This window comes from Anolis sagrei, chromosome 2 (genome assembly GCF_037176765.1).
Source record: "Anolis sagrei isolate rAnoSag1 chromosome 2, rAnoSag1.mat, whole genome shotgun sequence".
Classification (NCBI taxonomy): Eukaryota; Metazoa; Chordata; class Lepidosauria; order Squamata; family Dactyloidae; genus Anolis; species Anolis sagrei.
Window position 1 is genome coordinate 7,669,442 of NC_090022.1, and position 15,926 is coordinate 7,685,367.

Here is a 15,926-nt window from a genome sequence, read left to right on the forward strand (position 1 = left end):
CTCTGCTGAACTGGCCATGCTGTCCAAATGCCTGACCACCGTCTCCCAAAGCAGTTGCTCTACTCCGAGCTCAAGAACGGAAAACGGGATATTGGTGGACAGGGAAAGAGATTGAAAGATGGGCTCAAAGCCAACCTTAAACTCTGGCATAGACAGAGAACTGGGAAGCCCTGGCCCTTGAGCGCTACAGATGGAGGTCAACTGTGACCGGCAGTGCTGTAGAATTTGAAGAGGCACGAATGGAGGGCGAAAGAGAAAAATGTGCCAAGAGGAAGGTGCGTCAAGCCAACCCCGACTGGGACCACCTTCCACCTGGAAACCAATGCCCTCACTGCGGGAGAAGATGCAGATCAAGAATAGGGCTCCACAGTCACCTGCGGACCCACTGCCAGGACACTGATCTTGGAAGACAATCCTACTCGGTCAATGAGGGATTGCCTAAGTAAGTAAGTAAGTCCCCTGGCAGGCCCATAGCCAGGATTTTGGTTCGGGGGGGGGGGGGCTGAGTCTGAGTGAAAGAGGGTCTACCCTAGCAAACCTTTTGTATCGTTACCCCAATACCCCCATGCATATGGGATATATTGAGCATGGCGATCAGATCATGATATGACTAAACATAACAGTTTAAATAATGTACCAGTAAGGCCTTCTTGCGGACCACCATGAGAATTTCGGGGGGGGGGGGGGGCTGAAGCCCCCCAAGCCCCCCCCCCCCCCCCAGCTATATGCCTGCAACCTGGACATTATTCCACAGATATATACACCCAATTTTCCTAGTTTCCAGCAAACCTCACAGCCTCCGAGGATGCTTGCCACAGGTGCAGGCGAAACGTCAGGAGAGGATGCTTCTAGAGGCTTCTCTCCTCTGAGATTCATTTCATGCTCAAGGGGATTTTTCTTCTGATGGAAGGCTTTAACACAACGTTAATATGCATTTCCATGGCTTCTTTCCCATTTGGGATTTTTAGTACACCGTGAAGCTTGTGCAACTCAACCAACCTTTCCAAAAAGGCAAGGGTGGATATTTATTTATTTACTTATTTATTTACTTATTTAAAGCATTTATACGCTATCCTCACCTGGGGGAGGGGGGACGACGACTCAGGATGTTGTCGTCATCCTTACAGAAGACAACCATTAGATGCCGAACATAGTACTAACAATTAACACTAACTGACAATTAAAACAATTATAAATACACCAAAACTAGAAAAATATTAAAAATCGCCAATTTAAAATCATGATCCATCGCCGGTCGCGTAAGTCAATCACATCCCAATGCTGTATTTATTGTTCGAAGGCTTGACCCCAAAGCCAGGAGGGAGGGGGCAGATTTAATATCATTTGGGAGGGAGTTCCGCAGCCGAGGAGCCACCACTGAGAAGGTCCTGTCTCTCGTTCCCACCAGTCACGCTTGTGAGGAAGGTGGGATCGAGAGCAGTAGAATTTGTCTTTGTATGAACATTTGGGCAATCTTTGAGAATTGCAGTTCAAACTCCAGAATCCAGGCTTTATAATTTATCTCCCTTCTTATTGTTTTTTAATTGAGCCTTAAGACTAGCTCTGAAATGAGGGAAGCGCTTCCCTCATTTCAGACATGTCTTTGGTTTGGTCTACTATAGGACTATCCTGGACATATCTGAGATCCGATCTGTAGCTAAAACCCTCCCCACTCTCTTTATGACTGTTCTGGTGAGCTATAAGACCATATTTACAGTTATAACTCTTCCCACACTCCAGACATTTATAGGGTTTCTCTCCTCTGAGGTTCATTTCATGTCCAACAAAACTTCTCTTATCAGCAAAACTTTTCCCACAATCCAGGCATTTATATGGCTTCTCTCCTGTGTGGGTTCTTTTGTGGCGTTTGAGGTTTCCTTTCTCATAGAACCCTTTCCCACAGTCCAGGCATTTATATGGCTTCTCTCCCGTGTGGGTTTTTTGGTGTTTGTTGAGGACTCTTTTGTGAGGGAAGCATTTTCCACACTCCGGGCATTTATATGGCTTCTCTTCTATGTGGGTGCATTGGTGCAGCTTTAGGGCGTTTTCCCAAAAGAAACTCTTCCCGCATTCCAGACATTTATAGGGTTTCTCTACTCTGTGATTCATTTCATGCCTAACAAGATTGCTCTTATCAGAAAAACCTTTTCCACACTCCAGGCACTGGTATGGCTTCTCTCCTGTGTGGGTTCTTTTGTGGCTGTTGAGGTGTGCTTTCTGAAAGAAACATTTCCCACACTCCAGGCATTGATATGGCTTCTCTCCTCTGTGACTCATTTCATGCCTAATGAGATTTATATTTGAAACAAAGCTTTTTCCGCACTTCAAACATGTGTGTTGTTTCTCATCCCTGTGGGTGTTTTGGTGTCTACTCAGAGTATATTTTTGAGTATAGCATTTTCCACACTCCAGGCATTTATATGGCTTCTCTTGTGTGTGGGTTCTCTTGTGTCTGCTGAGACCTTTTCTATGTAAGAAACATTTCCCACACTCCAAGCATTTATATGGCTTCTCTCCTGTGTGGATCTTTCGGTGTCTACGGAGGTTTCTTTTTTTATGAAAGCCTTTCCCACACTCCAGGCATTTATATGGCTTGTCCACAATTTCGTATTGTTCATTGTATGCGGGGAGTATACTAGATGCCTCTTGGAAGAAGCCATTTTCATAGACAGGGCTGTTTCCAATCTCCCTGCTTTCGTCTGTTGTCTCTTCGATTTTGATTTCCATGATGTCGATGGGGCACTGGTTCCTGTTATATCCTTCTGCTTCCATTCCTGGGCTTCCTTCTTCTTCTTTTTTACATCTCGCTGTTTTCAGCCACATTGTATTTCGTGCTCCCCCATTTTCACTCCCTTGTCCATCACCACCTTGAAAGAAGAAAGACAAAAAGTAGGAAGGCATGAGAAAAGGGAAGAATGTAATCAATCAACTACAGAAATGTTGTGAGAGGGAGAAAGAAGAGGAGAGAACTTTTCCTCATCAAAGGAGAACCCATTTCTGAGAACTGCTGGATGATCACTCCCACCATAGTATCATCTACAGTAGGAGGAGACACAACATGCAACCTGAAAATACCATGAGCCACCCTAGTAAACCATGTTCAAGTCGGCATTGAGTAAATGTCCTGCTGAAGAGCAGCTCATCAGAAGTAGGATCAAGTATGTGTGTGTGTGTGTTAAAGAAAACCTTATGCTGTCAATTATTATGTGCAGCTGCTAATGTAGGTCAGCCAGCAAGTTTGTACCACACCAGACAGTGATTCTCAAACTGGGGGTCGGGGCCCCTTGGGGGGTCGCGAGGAGGTGACACAGGGGTCACCAAAGACCATCAGAAAACACAGTATTTTCTATTAGTCATGGGGGTTTTGTGTGGGAAGTTTGGCCTTGTTCTATCATTGGTAGGGTTCAGAATGTTCTTTGATTGTAAGTAAAGCATAAATCCCAGCAACTCCAACTCCCAAATGTCAAGGTCTATTTTCCCCAAACTCCACCAATGTTCACATTTGAGCATATTGGGTATTCCTGCCAAGTTTAGTCCATATCTATCATTGTTTGAGTCCACAGTGCTGTCTGGATGTAGGGGAACTAGAACTCCCAAACTCAAGGTCAATGCCCACCAAACCCTTCCAGTATTTTCTGTTGGTCATGGGAGTTCTTTGTCCCAAGTTTGGTTCAATTCCATTGTTGGTGGAGGTCAGAATGCTCTTTGATTATAGGTGAACTATAAATCCCACCAACTACAAATGTCAAGGTCTATTTCCCCCAAACTCCACCAGTGTTCACATTTGGGCATATTGAGTATTTGTGCCAAGTTTGTTCCACATCCATCATGGTTTGAGTCCACAGTGCTCTCTGGATGTAGATTGGTGGTTCTCAACCTGGTCCCCAGATGTTGGCCTACAACTTCCAGAAATCCCAGCCAGTTTACCAGCTGTTAGGATTTCTGGGAGTTGAGGGCCAAAAACATCTGGGGACGCCAGGTTGAGAACCACTGATGTAGATGAACTATAACTCCAAAACTCAAATTCAACACCCACCAAACCCTTCCAGTATTTTCTGTTGGTCACGGAGAACTGTGTGCCAATTTTGGTTCAATTCCATCGTTGGTGGAGTTCAGAATGCTCTTTGATTGTAGGTGAACTATAAATCCCAGCAACTACAGCTCCCAAATGTCAAAGTCAATACGTCCCCTCCCCCCCAAATTTGGGCATATCAGGTATTTGTACCAAATGTGAATGAAATACATCCTGCATCTCAGATATTTACGTTATGTTTCATAACAGTGGAAAAGTTAGTTATGAAGTAGCAATGAATATAATGTTATGGTTGGGGGTCACCACAACATGAGGAATTGTATTAAGGGGTCGGAGCATAAGGAAAGTTGAGAAACACTGAGATAGAGTATAACTGTATGGATTTTAGAATACAGTTTAGAGATGCTGAATTAGCAACGCTCTAACAGCGATGCTCTTTGCTATGGTGGGATAGCTATTTGCTCAAGCTTTATGTTTTGCTCTCTCATTTGGATGAAGGTGAAGAAGCCTTATTCTGTGTTACTTACAAGGTCTATGTAAGTTTGTTGGACTGTTTGGTTTTGTATGCAACACTGCAAGTGTATGTTTTGACTCTGCTGACAAGAGTAAAGTTTTTCTGTTCCTTTTCCTCTTGCTTGTGTGTCTTTTGCATTAGACCTGTCTGAAATCCGCTTATGCACGACAGTGACCAGAGGGGAATTGTTTCTTCCAGCCTGGTCAGGAACCAGAAGTGCTGGCCTAAGGTCACAACTATGCAGCAACACTGTAGAAAAAAATTCAATTCCCAAAACTGATTTTTCTTAACCAAGAGGCTGAGGGATTCTTACCCAGAGAAGCCAACATCCTATAATTTTCTTCCATGACCTCCCAGTGCAGGGCCCGTTGATCCGGATCCAGTAAGGCCCATTCCTCGACACTGAAATGGACAGCCACGTCCTCAAATATCACCTGAAAGAAGGAAGTTGGACACACAAATCATTAGTGCTTCTTCTACTGATAATAAGAATCCTGATCCACTGAAGTTCAGACTTATTCAGAAGTATTCCACATCTTCAGTAATGACTTGAACAATAGAAAAGAAAGCATGGTTGCACCGGGATTGTGGCGCAGCTGCATTAAGATCACTCTCACCAAAAGGTCATGGGTTCGAAGCCAGCCCGGGTTGGAGTGGGTTTCCAACCAATTGTGTGTAGCCTGTTGTCGACCTTTGCAACCCGAAAGACAGTTCCATCTGTCAAGTAGGAAAATAAGGTACCACCTTAAAGTGTGGAGAGGCTAAATTAACTGATTTATGAGGCCATAAAGAAGACTCCAGCAAAGCATTCCAGCGGGGAAGCATGCGGGGAATGCGGAAGTGCTTCATCAGCGTCGCAGATGGACGATGAAAGCGACAGCTCCCCTGGCAGCCAGAAAAAGTTAAATAGCCTCTGTGTATGTCTGTATATGTTTGTATGTCAAAAATTGGCATTGAATGTTTGCCATATATGTGTACACTGTAATCTGCCCTGAGTCCCCTGCGGGGTGAGAAGGGCGGAATATAAAACTGTAAATAATAATAATAATAATAATTATCCAATTTGCAAATGACACCAAATTGGGAGGGGTAGCTAATACCCCAGACGACAGGATCAGTATCCAAGATAACCTTAGCAGATTACAGCTGAGCAAAAACTAAGTAAATGAATTACTACAAGGAGAGCTGTAGAGAAGACAACCTCAAAGAAAAGCATTCTGAGACATCTGAATCAGCCATTGTCAGAAATATTAAATATTAGCCGTCCCCTGCCATGTGTTGCTGTGGCCCAGTCTGTGTATATGTGTTTTGTATGTGTGTGTGTATATGTGTGTATATGTATATATATTTACAGTATTTATATTCCACCCTTCTCACCCCACAAGGGACTCAGGGCGGATTACAATGTACATATATATGGCAAACATTCAATGCCATAGACACACAACAGACGCAGAGGCAATTTAATATTCCAGCTTTTCCTGAGGGTATTCTGGCCATCAGGGGAGCTGTCCCTTCACCGACCATTTGTGACACGGCTGAAGTACTTCCTCATTCTTTGCATGCTTGCTGGAGATGTTTATGGCCTCGTAAATTAGCTAAATTTGCCATTCCCGCATAAGTGGTACCTAAATTTTCCTACTTGACAGATGCAACTGTCTTTTGGGCTGCAAAGGTCGACAGCAAGCTACACATATTGGTCGGACACTCTCTCTGACCAGGGCTGGCTTTGAACTCATGACCTTTCAGTCAGTAGTGATCTTAATGTAGCTAACTCCCTGTGCATATGTGTGTTTGTATATATACATGTGGTTCTGCGCATGTGTTGATTGTTTCTTGGCTTTTTAAGTCTCTTGTTTTTTGTTTCTTGGCTTTTTAAGTATCTTCTGCTGAGTTTTTCAGTGTTTTTATGAGTAATGGTTACTCGTTGGCCTGATAGGTGTATTGTGTCTAAATTTTGTGTCAATTCGTCCAGTGGTTTTTGAGTTATGTTAATCCCACAAACTAACATTACATTTTTATAGAGAGAGAGATTAACTGGGTATTTTTTATTACAAAAGTGTGAGTCAAGAACTGAAAGAGCTAGTAGTCCAAAGCCTGTTAGAGTTAGTGGGCCAAACCTAGTACCGCCCTGAGGAGAGTGAGTAGGCCGAAGCCTGTTAGAGTCAGTGGGCCAAAGCTAGCGTCGCCTTGAGGAGAGTGAGCAGGCTGAAGCCTGTTAGAGTCAGTGGGCCAAAGCTAGCGTTGTCCTAAGGAGAGTGAGCAGGTCGAAGCCTGTTAGAGTCAGTGGGCCAAAGCTAGTGTCGTCCTGAGGAGAGTGAGCAGGCCGAAGCCTGTTAAGAGTCAGTGGGACAAAGCTAGTGTCGTCTTGAGGAGAGTGAGTAGGCCGAAGCCTGTTAGACTCAGTGGGCCAAAGCTAGTGTCGTCCTGAGGAGATTGAGCAGGCCGAAGCCTGTTAGAGTCAGTGGGACAAAGCTAGTGTCTCCTGAGGAGAGTGGGTAGGCCGAAGCCTGTTAGAGTTAGTTTTGCCTCAATGAGGGAAATCCTCAGTCTGTGTGAGGTAAACGTCAGTAGGAGAAAAACCTTGTGTGCAGGAGCTCCAGTGTATAAAGGCTGCTGTGTGTATAAGGCTACTATGTATTTGTTTATTTATGTTGTGGAAACCTTGTTATTGTAAACAGTGCAACTATATTGTTTTGCTACACAGAAAAGCCTCCTCTGGAAGATTTAACTGGTCTGTGTCTTTTTGTTCTTTTAATCACTTTGGGGCACGTACTGATGCTGAGTTGCTCTCCTATACATTTATGAGGAGGGTCCCACTCACCCAACTCGCCCAACCACCATGGCTATTAAGGCCTCTCCTGAGTGATTCTTCCAGAATATACAACTATGTTGATCCTACAATTTATTGTCGAAGGCTTTCATAGCAGGAATCACTCAGTTCTTGTGGGTTTTCTCGGGCTATATGGCCATGTTCTAGAGGCATTTCTCCTGACGTTTCGCCTGCATCTATGGCAAGTATCCTCAGAGGTGAGATCTCACCTCTGAGGATGCTTGCCATAGATGCAGGCGAAACGTCAGGAGAAATGCCTCTAGAACATGGCCATATAGCCCGAGAAAACCCACAAGAACTGAGATCCTACAATTATTTGAAAATATGGTTCGGTTTGAAGTGGAAGGCACTGTGTGGGTCCTAGTGGAAGAAAAAGGACTTTGGGAAGAGCATTTTGAGATTTCCTAAAAGTAAACTTGGGTGGAAGCAAAAGGAAAGCAAGTTCAAGTCCATAGGAAGTAGCTGAGGACATTTCCACAATTATCTCCAGTTCATTTCAACTATCATCTTTTTTTTTACTCCACTTAGGCAGAAAAAAATGAAATGCAAAGATACAGAATGGGGGACGGCTGGCTCAAGAGCAGGACATGTGAAAAAGATCTTGTAGACTTCGTGGACAACATGAGCTAATAACGGCGCTCCATGCAGTCATGCTGGCCACATGACCTTGGAGGTGTCTATGGACAACGCCGGTTCTTCAGCTTAGAAATGGAGATGAGCACCAAAACCCAGAGTCAGACACCACTGGACTCTAGTTTCCCTTTCCTATGTTGTCAGAGGGAAACCTTTACCTTTTTAACAATGGGATGCGGTGGCAAAAAAAAAAGCCAATGAGATTTTGGCCTGCATCAATAGGAGAATAGTGTCTAGATCCAGGGAAGTCATGCTCCCCATGCTCTATTCTGCCTTGGTTAGACCACACCTGGAATACTGTGTCCATTCTGGGCACCACAATTGAAGAGAGATATTGACAAGCTGGAATGTGTCCAGAGGAGAGCAAATAAAATAATCAAAGGTCTGGAGAACAAGCCCTATGAGGAGCGGCTTAAAGAGCTGGGCATGTTTAGCCTGCAGAAGAGAAGACTGAGAGAAGATGTGATGAAGGCCAAATATAAAAATGTCATAGGGAGGAGGGAACAAGCTTGTTTTCTGCTGCCCTGGAGACTAGGATGCAATGGAGCAATGGCTTCAAACTACATGAAAAGGGATTCCACCTGAACTTTCTGACTGTGAGAGCTGTTCAGCAGTGGAACTCTCTGCCCCAGAGTGTGGTGGAGGCTCCTTCTTTGGAGGCTTTTAAGCACAGGCTGGATGCCCATCTGTCAGGAGTGCTTTGAATGGAATTTTCCTGCTTCTTGGGAGGGGGTTGGACTGGATGGCCCACGAGGTCTCTTCCACCTCTATGATTCTACGTTCCTACCTGATCTTGTGGAATGGATGCCACTTCTTCTCCTGCCTCATAAAGAGTGGAGCTGATGTGTCTTCCCAGCACCCTTGTCTCGTCTCCTGTGAAATGGCAAACATAGTAAAGTGAATTTGGATTTCTTTATTATTATTTTTTGAGGTTGCAAAGCAGTTTACAATTTAAGCAACACAAGAAGGGTAACAATAAGACGTCCTCAAAAGAAAGGTCAGAAGGAACTGGAAAGGGTTTTATACGGCACAAGAATGGTGCAGCCCATTCCATACAATACCAGCTTGGATGTAAATATTCTTAAAACTATTCTTGGAACATTATAACAAAACAGCTGTTCAAGACAAGTATTTTGGGGGACATAATAGAAGATCATACGTTTGGAAGATCTTTGACCAAGAGAAAGAAGGGATCTCGCCCAGGGGAGCAGCCCCTCTGTCCTCCTCTAACAAAACAGCAATGGAAACATGTATTTGGGGACATAGCAGAAGACCTCACATTTTGGGGATACTTGAGAACGAGGGATCAAGTGGATGAAGACATCTTACCTAGTAGAAACTCTCCTGTGTCGTCCTCTAGTTTAATCCACCTGAAAGGGAGCACCTGGCTGGTGTCTGGTGGGGCCTCCTGGGCCTGAAGGACATCTCTTTCCTGGCACTCTTCTTGCAGCACCTTCTCCTCTTCTGCCCGGCTCAGGAGGAATCCTTCAGCCAAGGCCACGGCCTGGGAGCTGGTCTCTGCCCCACATTCCCTGACCCAGCGCTCCATCTCGGCCGGAAGGACGGCCAGGAACTGCTCCAGGATCACCAGGTCCAGCATCTCCGCCTTGGAGTGTTGCTCGGGCTTCAGCCACAGGCAGCAGAGAGAGTGGAGGCGGCTGCAAACCTCTCGGGGCCCATCAGCCTCCTGGAAGCGGAAGTGCCGGAAGCGTTGGCATTTAAGGTCTGTGCTGAACTCCTTCTCCTCTAGAGCATCCTTCTGTGTTCTCTCCCAGCATCCAACTCTTCTCCTGCCCCATGTTTTATAGGGCTCTCTTCCTCCTTCAGGGTCATATTGGTTTGGCTCTTCCATCTTGTTTATCTATATAAATAAAAATGCAATGTTCCTTTGTGGGATTAACATAACTCAAAAACCACTGGACAAATTGACACCACATTTGGACACAAGACACCTATCAGGCCAATGAGTGAGCATCATTCATAATAACACTGAAAAACACAATGGAAGCGACTTAAAAAGCCACAAAAGCAAAAAGATACTTCAGTGCATGCGCAAAAAATGACTCCCCCAGCAAACAAAACACACAATAGCATATCCACACTCTCTTTCGGACTGCAGCTCCCAGCATCCCCTAGACCAGTGGTTCTCAACCCTCCTCATGCCACGACCCCTTGATACAGTTCCTCATGGTGTGGTGACCCCCAACAATATTACTTTGTTGCTACTTCGTAACTCTCGTTTTGCTACACTTATGAATCATAATGTAAATATCTGATATGCAGGATGTATTTTCATTCACTGGACCAAGTTTGGCACAAATACCAGATACACTCAAACTTATTTATTTATTATTTTATTTATTTGCTGCATTTGTTGACTGCCGTTCTCAGCCCTAGGGCGACTCACGGCGGTGTACAACATATAAAAGATAATTTACAATAAAGCAATAACGAAAAATCAAGATATCACTAGTACACAATAATATAATTACACTAAAATAATCCGCTCCGTCTTATCGTAGAATCATAACCAATCTCGTAATCCATATACCGTTCCAGTTGTCATTACCAGTTAATGTAGCACTTAGTTAAATGCCTTCTCAAATAGCCATGTCTTTAGGCTCTTACGGAAAACTTGAATGATTATGGGTTTTGGGGGAAATAGACTGTGACATGTGGGAATTGTAGTTGCTGGGATTTATAAGTAAAGGTAAAGATTTTCCCCTGACATTAAGTCCAGTCATGTCCGACTCTAGGGGTTGGTGCTCATCTCCATTTCTAAACCGAAGAGCCGGCGTTGTCCATAGACACCTCCAAGGTCATTTGGTTAGCATGACTGCAAGGAGCACCGTTACCTTCCCGCTGGAGCGGTATCTATTCATCTACTCAATTTGCATGTTTTTGAACTGCTAGGTTGATAGAAGCTGGGGCTGACAGTGGAAGCTAACACCGCTCCCCGGATTCGAACCTGCGACCTTTCAGTCAACAAGTTTTAGCAGCTCAACAGTTTAACCACTGCGCCACTGGGGGCTCCAGGATTTGTAGTTCACCTACAATCAAAAAGCAATCAAAGAGCAAAATTCAAACAATGATGGATCTGGACCAAATGATAGAATTGGGCCAAACTTCCTACACAGAACCCCCATGAACAACAGAAAATACTGTGTTTTTTGATGGTCTTTGGTGACCCCTCTGACACCCCCTCATGACCCCCACAGGGGTCCTGACCCCCAGGTTGAGAAACACTGCCCTAGACCAAGCCCTTTAGGAGAGGAAGGTGATTCAAATGCACTGCTTCCAAGCTGCAAGCTATCTTCTCCTTGGATTTCTTTGAGAGCATCCCAATCCCTGCATATTTCCAATTTCCTATTCCTGGACTGCAACTCCCAGCAATCCTCAAGATAGATTTTTTTTTTGTCATGTCAGGAGCGATTTGATAAACTGCAAGTCGCTTCTGGTGTGAGAGAATTGGCCATCTGCAAGGACGTTGCTCAAGGGATGCCTGGATGAATTGATGTTTTTTTATCATCCTTGTGTCCTCGCATGAGGAGCTGGAGCTGATAGAGGGAGCTCATCCACCTCTCCCCGGATTCAAACCTGTGACCTGTCGGTCTTCAGTCCTGCCGGCACAGGGGTGTCCAAGCTTGGTGTCAATTCCAACCCACTGCACCATTGGGGGCTCCATAGATAGATAGATTGGATAGAGACAGATAGGTAGGTAGATCGATAAGGAGGACTGCTGGGAGTTGCAGTCCAAGAAGGAAGAAGGGAGAAAAAGCAAAAGGGAAAGAAGGGGGGGGGGGAGGAAAGAGGAAGGAAGGATAGAAGGAAAGGGGAAAAAAGGGAAGGAGAAAAAGAAAGGAGAGAAACAGGGAGAGAAGGTTCAACCAGCAACGCGTAGCAGGTACAGCTAATTATAAACAAAATAAAATAAGACCTGAATAAGGCAGGTCTTAGGCTTGAGACACTAATAACAACATAATTCTCATGTTTAGTTCTGGTACACAAAGCAAATTCAGGTTCAAATTAATGCCCCACAGTAGGTAACCCACCACGAAAATACATTCCAGCTCTAATGCTTAGTCTCTTATGAACACTTTCATTAGCCCAGCCAACCTTTTTTAAAAAAACTAATCAGATGTGCTATTGGACCACTGTTTCAAACCTAATAAAATTCCCCTATAACAGGCATTTGTGTGACAATGGATGCTTCTGTTAAAGTCTTTTATGGGAAATACTTTGGGAGGTCCACTTGATAAACAGTATACAAATCTGGCAATTACAGTTGCCTGTGCACTTTACTACTCCTTTGTTATGTTAACAAATCTGGCAATTACAGTTGCCTGTGCACTTTACTACTCCTTTGTTATGCTCTCTACGTGGGGCTGCCCTTGAAGACGGCCCGAAAGCTTCAGCTAGTCCAGCGCGCGGCAGCCATGTTACTAACAGGAGCAGAACGCAGGGAGCATACAACGCCCTTGTTGTTCCAGCTCCACTGGCTGCCGATTTGCTACCGGGCCCAATTTAAGGTGCTGGTGTTATCCTACAAAGCCCTAAACGGTTCCGGCCCAAAATACCTTTCGGACCGCATCTCGGCCTATGAGCCTACGAGGACCTTGAGATCGTCTGGGGAGGCCCTTCTCTCGATCCCGCCTGCCTCACAGGCACGTTTGGCGGGGACGAGAGAGAGGACCTTCTCGGTGGTGGCCCCCCGGCTGTGGAACACCCTCCCTGTTGACATCAGACAGGCGCCCTCCCTTATGTCCTTCCGCAAGAGCCTGAAGACATGGCTTTTCGAGAAGGCATTTAATTAAGTGCTACAGTGACTGGAAATGACAACCGGAACGGAATATGACTACGAGACTGATTATGATTCTACGATAAGACGAAGCGGATCATTTTAGTGTAATTAGATGTTTGTGTAGTAGTGATATGTTGGTTACTGTCATGTTGGCTCATTGTAAACTGTTTTTTATGTGTTGTACACCGCCGCGAGTCGCCCCAGGGCTGAGAGCGGCGGTTAATAAATGCAGCAAATAAATAAATAAATAAATAAATAAATAAATAAATAAAATTAGATTATTATTATTATTACTCTGCACATGCCATGAGATGTTGAAAAAGTCTTGTTTTTTTCCCTCTACATGACCCAAACACACAAATATTAAACTATCTATATAAATAAAAATGTGTCGTTCGTTTGTGGGATTAACATAACTCAAAAACCACTAGGCGAATTGACACCAAACTTGGACACAATATACCTATCAGGCCAACGAGTGAACATCACTCATAAAAACACTGAAAAACACAGTGGAAGAGACTTAAAAAGCAAAAAAAAACAAAAACAAACATTACAATGCACATGAAAAACAACTTATTTACACACATACACAAATATATACACACATCTATACATATATACAAACACACAAAATACATATATACAGACTGGGCCACAGAAAGGCGTGGCAGGGGACAGTTAGTACATATATAAAAGAATAAGATAGTATTCTTTGGATGTGGAATTGGACTGGAATGGCTATATGGTTTGAGAATAATGCTTTTAATTGTGCTTTCAATTTACATCAGTAATAAAAGCAATAACAACAGTAATACAAAACAATAAAATAATACTCATAACAGAAGATAAGCAATAAACATTAACAATATACACACTCTCTTTCGGACTACAGCTCCCAGCATCCCCTAGACCAGGCAGCAGACCATACAATAAACATAATATAAAGTACAATTGCATATAACATCTAAGCATGTAAACAACAACCTAAAACTCAGATTATAACTCAGATTAAAACAGTGATCATCCATAAAGGGTGGTTAATGTAAACATTGGTTAGGCTGGGTTGTTGTAGGTTTTTCTGGGCTATATGGCCATGTTCTAGAGGCATTTTCTCCTGACGTTTCGCCTGCATCTATGGCAAGCATCCTCAGAGGTAGTGAGGTCTGTTGGAACTAGGAAAATGGGTTTATATATCTGTGGAATGGCCGGGGTGGGGCAAAGGACTCTTGTCTGCTGGAGCTAGGTGGGAATGTTTCAACTGACCACCTTGATTAGCATTTGATGCCTTGGAAGTGCCTGGGGGGATCTTTTGTTGAGAGTGATTTGATGTGCCTGATTGTTAACTCTTGATTGTTTAATCAAGGTGGTCAGTTGAAACATTCCGGCCATGAAAACCTTCGACAATACATTGGTCAGGCTGTAAACAATAGGGCAAGCGAATGGGAATAAGTGCAAAGCTCATATCCCTATGGGAAGCCCTGGCCCTTGAGTGCTCTAACTGGAGGTCAGCTGTGACCAGCAGTGCTGCAGAACTCGAAAAGGCACGAGCCTCTGAGATGCAGGTGTAAGGTCAGGAGAGAATGCTTCTAGGGCATGGCCAGATAGCCTGAAAAAACTGCAACAACCCATTTACAAGCCCTTTTTCTTGGCCAGGCTCAAAGAGGAGGGAGGAAGGAAGGGAAGAAAGGGAGGGAGGGAGGAATGAAGCCGGATGGGATACCTGCAGAGCCCTTCCAAATCTGGAATCCCCCCCCCCAAACCCACAGAAGGGGGAAAGAGGCCTCACCTGGTCGCTTTAAGAGGGAAGAGGCGGAAGAAGAGAGTGCAGCTGATGGGGGCGGGGCCTCTCCTCCCCGGACACGCCCCCTTTCTCCTCCCAGGCCACGCCCCCTCCCTGGCACTTCCTGTCCTTCTTGGTTGACCTCACTTGCCCACTTTGGTCCTTGTAGCCATTTTGGGGCGGAGTTAAGGATGTCAGGATCAAAACAAACCTGATTTCCTTATGAATTGGAATTGGTAAACCAGGAAGTATAGTGCCTAGGCCAGGCATGGGCCAACTTGGGCCCTCCAGGTATTTTGGACTTCAACTCCCACAATTCCTAGCAGCCTATCGGCTGCTAGGAATTGTGGGAGTTGAAGTCCAAAATACCTGAAGGACCCAAGTTGGCCTAGATCCAAGGAAGTCATGCTTCCACTTCTATTCTGACTTGATTAGACCACACCTGGATTATTGTGTCCAGTTCAATTGAAAAAGAGATAATGTGTCCAGAGGAAGGCGACTAAAATGATCAAGGGTCTGGAGAACAAGACCAATGAGGAGCGGCTTAAAGAGCTGAGCATGTTTAGCCTGTTTACCTGGGAAGGGATTCCACTGGAGCATTGCAACACACCCAAATACCTGGGAGTCACTTTGGACCGTGCTCTGACCTACAAGAAGCACTGCCTGAACATCAAGCAAAAAGTGGGCGCTAGAAACAACATCATACGAAAGCTGACTGGGGATCACAACCACACACAGTGAAGACATCTGCCCTTGCGTTATGCTACTCTGCTGCTGAGTATGCATGCCCAGTGTGGAACACATCTCACCACACTAAAACAGTAGATGTGGCTCTTAATGAGACATGCCGCATAATCATGGGGTGTCTGCGCCCTACACCACTGGAGAAATTACACTGCTTAGCTGGTAATGCACCACCTGACATCCGCCGGGAAGTAGCAGCCAATAGTGAAAGGACCAAGGCAGAGACATCTCCAGCTCATCCCCTGTTTGGGTCTCAGACAGCACATCAACGACTTAAATCTAGAAATAGTTTCCTAAGATCTACAGAGATACTCGCTGGAACACCTCAGCAAGCGAGAGTACAAAAGTGGCAGGCCCAAACCCAGCACCTCAATCCATGGGTGATACCAGATGAGAGACTCCCCCCTGGGCACACAGAAGACTGGGCGACTTGGAAGGCGCTGAACAGATTGCACTCTGGCACCACGAGATGCAGAGCCAATCTTAAGAAATGGGGCCACAGGGTGGAATCCACGGCATACGAGTCTGGAGAAGAGCCAACCACTGACCACCTGCTGCAATGCAACCTGAGCCCTGCCACATGCA

General features: G+C 44.9%; 1 protein-coding gene across 1 annotated transcript; it reads right to left on the bottom strand.

Moving 5' to 3' along the window:
• Positions 1–1,013: 1,013 nt before the first annotated feature.
• Positions 1,014–14,675, bottom strand: LOC132765291 (zinc finger protein 25-like). Its single transcript, XM_067465268.1, has 5 exons — positions 14,604–14,675; positions 9,343–9,874; positions 8,801–8,886; positions 4,861–4,981; positions 1,014–2,867 (listed from the first exon to the last, which is right to left on the bottom strand). The coding sequence occupies exons 2-5, from the start codon at positions 9,863–9,865 to the stop codon at positions 1,558–1,560; spliced, it is 2,040 nt and encodes a 679-aa protein (XP_067321369.1). The 5' UTR covers positions 9,866–9,874; positions 14,604–14,675; the 3' UTR covers positions 1,014–1,557.
• Positions 14,676–15,926: the final 1,251 nt, after the last annotated feature.

Coding starts and splice junctions, on each gene's coding strand:
- LOC132765291 (XM_067465268.1), bottom strand. CDS start 9,865: ATGGAAGAGCCAAACCAATATGACCCTGAAGGAGGAAGAGAGCCCTAT. Junction 4,982..8,800: donor CATCCATTCCACAAGATCAG/GTAGGAACGTAG, acceptor TCCTTCTTTCAG/GTGATATTTGAGGACGTGGC. Junction 2,868..4,860: donor TAGGATGTTGGCTTCTCTGG/GTAAGAATCCCT, acceptor TCTTCTTTCAAG/GTGGTGATGGACAAGGGAGT.